Source organism: Artemia sp. Qi Xiang Cuo, chromosome 11 (genome assembly GCF_049724085.1).
Source record: "Artemia sp. Qi Xiang Cuo chromosome 11, ASM4972408v1, whole genome shotgun sequence".
Taxonomy (NCBI): domain Eukaryota; kingdom Metazoa; phylum Arthropoda; class Branchiopoda; order Anostraca; family Artemiidae; genus Artemia; species Artemia sp. Qi Xiang Cuo.
The window spans coordinates 41,359,147-41,365,238 of NC_142804.1; the positions used below are offsets into that span (position 1 = coordinate 41,359,147).

General features: G+C 38.9%; 1 protein-coding gene across 1 annotated transcript; it reads left to right on the forward strand.

Annotated features, from left to right (window-relative positions):
• Positions 1-1,709: 1,709 nt before the first annotated feature.
• Positions 1,710-2,039, forward strand: LOC148946982 (uncharacterized). The gene has a single exon (XM_089096476.1). The coding sequence runs from the start codon at positions 1,710-1,712 to the stop codon at positions 2,037-2,039; it is 330 nt and encodes a 109-aa protein (XP_088952602.1).
• The last annotated feature ends 4,053 nt before the right edge of the window (positions 2,040-6,092 follow it).

Consider the following 6,092-nt stretch of genomic DNA (forward strand, 5'->3'; position numbering starts at 1 on the left):
AAAAGCGGATGCTATTGCACTGGGGTTAAAAACAATGAGTTTGCTAAAATTCTGACTCTTATTGTACCCTCGGTGAAACTGTTGTCGACAATATCATCTTTTGCTGGCACACCAAAATCTATGAAGAACTTAATTACGTATCCTATTTTTCAATTTTATCCTAAGCTTCAGCAATCAAGGAAAATTGCCTATCAACATTGACAGACTGGCTAACCTAGGCTTGTAGACAGGGCTGAACCTGCAGCACGAAAGTGCTAGTTTAGCACTATTACAGTCACTTTATGAATTTAGCCCCAAAAATTGCTGTGTAGCACGCACATTGGGCAATCATAGAACTTTAGGAACTGACCATGGTGACAAGCCTGCTTGTAGATCGTCTCGCAGAGTTAGGTTGCCATTCGCATAGAATTCGAGGTATTAAGTAGAACCACCAAAAGTACTACTTTCTTGCGCGTGTAGCGCTTCACGCCACGCGCGCACGTGATACCGTATATATCTCTGTGATTCAACCCAAAGTGATAGGATCTTGTTTGTTTAACAAGTGTTTGAAATATGTTTTCTCAACTTCATTTCTGCATCTCAACTTCTTTTGCGACAACACATACCATTTGTATTCAGGGGCACCACTTGACAAAGGACAATCTAAATTTTCTTCCAAGATCTTGTTGCACCACGAAGTATTTCTTGTTGCAGCTAAGAAGACGAGAGGGCGCCCCTCCGATGGTCTGGCTACATTTACAAAAAAAGGCTTTGAAGACAAAACTAATCTTTTCTAAGGATAGAGCTATAGCCTTATCAATTCAGAGAATGGTTTTTGTGAACGTTTATATGCCCGCTGAATACCGCACGGCTGTGTCTTTGACCTGATTCTCTAAAGTTTGTGACGATATCTCAAAGCTCCTTCACGCTACGTGCTCTACAAATGAGTCCCTGGATTGTTTGCGGTGATTTGAACTGTAATCCACGCCTCCCTGGAGCGCGTAGCGACATTTTCCTAAACTGCCTGCCTCCTGCTTATATGATCTGTGACAAAAGAGAAGATTTTACGTACACTCACAATACTTGCACTACATCTGATGTAGATCATGTTGTTTGCTCGCAAAATTCAAATATAGTCCATGGGTCCGAGACCTGCAGTGATCACTAACCAATTGTTTTTAAGTTCGTCCCTCCGCTTGATATACCAAAGAGCAAATCGAAGTGGTAAAACAAAAGAGACTGGTCGAAGTGTGACAACACTCTATTTTCGCTAACTCTGATTACTTTATTGTCTCTTATTAAAGTGCCATACACTCTCCTTGCAGTTGGGGTGAACCACCCAGCATCAAAGCTTGATCTCAATTTGTATTACGAGCAAGTTCCACAATCTCTACGCAGAGCTGAAGCCTCTGCGGTTCCACTCAAAAGGGTTCGAGTTGGTTCAGAGAAGCCAGGTTGGTCTCTCTCCTCGAATCTTGTGAAGGCTAGGCAGCACGCCAAGTTTTAGCTGCGCATCTGGATTGCCTGCGGAAGACCACATCGTGGTACCACTTTTGACCTAAAGTGCAGGACAAAGCGTAACTATAAAAAAGAACTCCGTAAGTTTCGCCTGAAAGGAATTTTGCAGTTCTCTGGTTCACAGAAATCATGGCGCCAAGCTCATAAAGCTGAAGAGATTTCATACGGCCAACCTCCAATTGATTTTTCAAATGATTTTATGCAATCGAACTATGCCAAATGGTTTTCTAGTTGGCCATATAACGTCTGTGCTGAAGAGAGGTAAATCTGCAGATTTTTATGAATCATATAGGCCAATCACAGTTACTTGTAATGGGAGCAGAGTGTTCGAGCATGTAATATTGTCCATTACCTCTGTTGAAGATTGCGGTGCAAATCAAATCGGTTTCTCGAAGGGTCTCGGTTTTCAACATGCCCATCGAATTCTGCCTAAGATCCTTGTTGACACACAATCCAAGAATGATTCAGTGTTCCTTTGTACAGTTGATATTTCGAAGGCTTTCGACTCTGAATCATCATCAAGCAATTGCTTCTTTGATTAAAGCGGGAATTAATAAAAGTGTTTGTGTGACGCTGCTTTGTTGGTATTGTAATTCTATTCTTTTTGCTAAATGGGATTCGAGGCTGAGTGCTCCGATTCAAATAAAAAGTGGGGTCCGCCAAGGGAGCGTGCTTTAACCCAGCATATTTAAGTCGGTTATTGCTTATCTTCTTGATGGCCTTTTGACCACTTCGTTTCTTAACGATGTGGAGATAACTTATCTCGTGTATACTGACGATGTATTGCTGATTAGAAGAACGCGCGAATCTCTTCAATCGAATCTTGACAGGCTCTTGCATGGCTTTTCTAGTATTGGTCTGCGAATTAATAGTTCGAAGTGTGAATTTTTAGCGTTTAACTGTAGTTATCCAGTTTCGCTTTCTATCGGTACTTCTGCTATTTCTTCCGTTGATTCATTTGTGTTTCTAGGAATACGGTTCGCTTGTACGTTACGTCAGACAAGAGTAACAATATGTTGTCAAATAGTGGAAAGTTTCCGGTCTAGTTATGGTTCGATTGTACCAAATCGGGGTAGATTTTGCCGGAAAGATCTTGGAAAGATTTTCTCGTCTTGCGTTGCGCCCCACGTTACGTATTTGTCGGGACTGCTCCTTCTCCTGACAGGAAGAGATGTGTCGCGTCTTAGATAAAATTACTTTAAGTTTTGTAAATATTTCCTAAATCTTCTTTCTAGTCATAGTATTTCTAAAATAATTCAGAATTTCCATGTCCGGGACCTTTTCCATCATTTAGATAGTATTGAGCTCCTAAGTGTAAATCAGCATCAGGAAAGTCGGGCCTCAGCCTCTTTCTTATGAATAGTGTTTTAAGTAATTTCTATTGTCTTATTTTTTTCTTATTTCTTATGTACTCCACTTCTTACTTTGTGTTTTTATAGTGGGTTTGTAAATAAATAAAAAGAAGAGAGCCAGGACAAATGTGGGGCTAAAAGGACACTACAATTTTGGTTACAGAATTTTCATTTCAAGAAGAACAAAGGTAATTATTTATTTCACGTTTTATAAAGGATCTTTTGATTATTAAAATGACGGTATAATCACAAACAAAAAGATTTGGGAGCTATGAAACAAGAAAGTTAAGCCAAACAATTTAGCTTTCCATTTCCTTGTGCTCCTGATCAGCTCTGCGGGAGTATTTTAAGTTTATGAACTGTGAATTTGGCGTTTCACGTGCATAAAATACGATATCGTCTCTTGGAGTAATTTATGTTAAAGAAGCTTCTGAGTTAACTTTTATGCCAAAAACTAACGTTCACCCTAAGTTAGTTAAATTCACTATTGCCTAGACTTAGCTCTACGCTGTTTATTTTGTAGGCTTACATTTAGAGAGAAAGTCATGCAACTAAGTTAAGTGACTTCCGGACGTAATTTTTTTTCGTGCCTAAGCTTTCTTTCTAGGATTTAAAGAAGTGATAATGAACCAACCATCATGCCACAAATCCCATATGGCTAAAGATCTATTCTCTTGTGTGCGGCCAAATAGGCATAAGATTTATTTTGGAAGAGGCCCAGCTTAAAAAAAAACATAAGAATTATATGAAGCACGTATAAATTATTCGCAAGAATCGCGAACTTTCGAATGAACCTTGACTCAAAGGCCTCTGTGGCGATGCATGCTCGTGGGCCACTGCTGTCTCTTTCAAAATGAAAAACATGTTTCCTTTAGAAGTGGCCAACCAAATATGTTTTACAATTACTACGAACTACTACTAACAACTCACCGCAGCGCCAAGCCGCCTAATGTCAACCCAGCTACGGACGCCCATCGTCCATTCCCCACGAGTCACGGCATACGTATTTATACCTGCCAAGGACTTGCCCAGTTCCTTTAAATCTTTCTTTATGACGTCCTCCCACCCCAGACGGGGACGACCTGCTTTCCGTTTAGTCCTGGATGGTTGGCCAAAAAGAACAACCTTCGTCAATCTGTCATCCTTCATCCGCACAACATGTCCTAACCACCTCAACCTTTCTTTCATTATAGACCTAGAAAGCGGTATTGAACCACATTTTTCGTATAGCCTGTTGTTTTAAATACGGTCAGTCAGCCGGGTACACAGAACAATCCTTAAGCAATTTCTCTGGAAAACATCTAGCAAATCTTCATCCGCTTTTTGGAGCGTCTATGCTTCAGAGCCATATTTGACCACTGTCATCACTGTAGCTTCTAATATTTTAATCTTGGTTTGCATATTTATCTTCCTATTCTTCCAGACTTTTTTTAACTGTGAAAAAACACTCTGAGCCTTGGCTGTTCTATTTTTAACATCTTCACTGCTCCCACCATCTTTACTAATAATACTACCAAGGTAAGTGAAGCTGCCCACCTGATCAATCTTTTCATTACCCAACGTCACCATTTCATCTTCACTTATTCCTAGCCTTAGTGACTTAGTCTTCCTAACAGTAATTTTAAAACCAATACTAGCACCCTGAACTCGCAAAACCTCTAAAACTTCATTCATTTTGCTCACACTTTCATCTAGGATGCTTAAATCATCAGCATAATCCAAGTCCAGGAGACTTTTTCCTCCCCATTTGATTCCGTGGTCTCCCATTGCCTTTCCTGTGCTCCTTAAAACAAAGTCCATCAAAATAATCCATATAAAGGGGGATAGAACACAACCCTGCTTAACTCCTGATTTAATTACAAAACCAGCTGCTAACCTCATTTCCTACCTTAACCGAAGCAGTGTTATTCTCGTACAGAGCACTAATCACTTTAATGTGTTTGTCTGGTATACCAGACAAGGATAAAACCTTTTCTAAAGCTCTTCTATCAACAGAATAGAACGCTTGCTCATAATCTATAAAACTAAGGACCAAAGGTGTTTGAAAACTTAGGCACTTCTCAATTATTAACCTAAGAGTGAAAATTTGGTCAACACATCCTCTACCTTTTCTAAAACCGCACTGCTCTTCTCTTAAAACTTTGTCTGCGGCATCTCTCAGTCTTATAAAGTATCATATTACTAAGCAATTTGCTACCTACAGAGACCAGACTAATGCCTCGATAATTACTACACTCACTTTTATCACCTTTCTTATAAAAGGGCTTAATTAAGGTTTTCCTAAAATCGTTAGATACTTCCCCTTTTTCAAAAATCCTTTTCATAATCTTCAGTAACTTATTTCTGACCTCAGAGCCATCATGTTTAAGAATCTCATTTAGTACCCTATCAGCACATGGAACCTTATTATTTTTTAATCCTTTTAGAACTGTTGATAATTCTTCTTCATAAAACAACTCTTCCTTCACATCCAAGGTATCACAAACTTTTTCATTTTCCTCTATATTTTTTCCTGCAATCTATCTCGGTTAAGCAAGTTCTCAAAATGTTCGGCCCATCTCGCTTTAGCTTTTTCCTTATCGCTAATTGCCACCCCATTCCTATCTTTAACTGGGACAAGTCCGGATTGACTACTACCTCTCAATTTGTTAACGTGCCAGTACAATATTTTACTATTATGCCGTCTAGCTGCATCTTTTAAATCCTCAGCAAATTTTATCCATTGCCTCCACTTCACACCTCCTTAGTTCATATTTCAATGCTTTCTCCACTTTCTTTACATTTCTTTTGTTTTCATGCGATCTATCACTCAGATAATTCTTGTACAAGTCCTTTCTCCTTCCTATTAAACATAAAGCTTTTTCACTAATATTCTTAGCTGCAGTTCTAGCTTTCTTCCCTAATACACCTTCAGCAACTTCACCAATTATTTTTCTAGAATTATTACAACCATCTTCCACATAATCAAATATTAATCTCTCAAGTTTATTATTCAAATGTTCATGTAAAGTTTCTCTCAAATTCTCATCCTGGAGTCTACTAACATAATAACTTCCCGGGAGGTAATTACCCTTCCGATATTTCAGCTTTAAATTAACCCTTGACACTACTAGATGGTGATCTTTACTTTTAACATCAATAACAGCACTCCTATATACCCTAGTATCTTGTATTGATCCTGCCAGTCTTCGGTTTACTATAACATAATCAATAAGGTTTGCTGTCTTACCATCACGTGAATAC

What these genes read in the sequence shown, in the direction of transcription:
- LOC148946982 (XM_089096476.1), top strand. Translation starts at nt 1,710, where the DNA reads ATGCCAAATGGTTTTCTAGTTGGCCATATAACGTCTGTGCTGAAGAGA.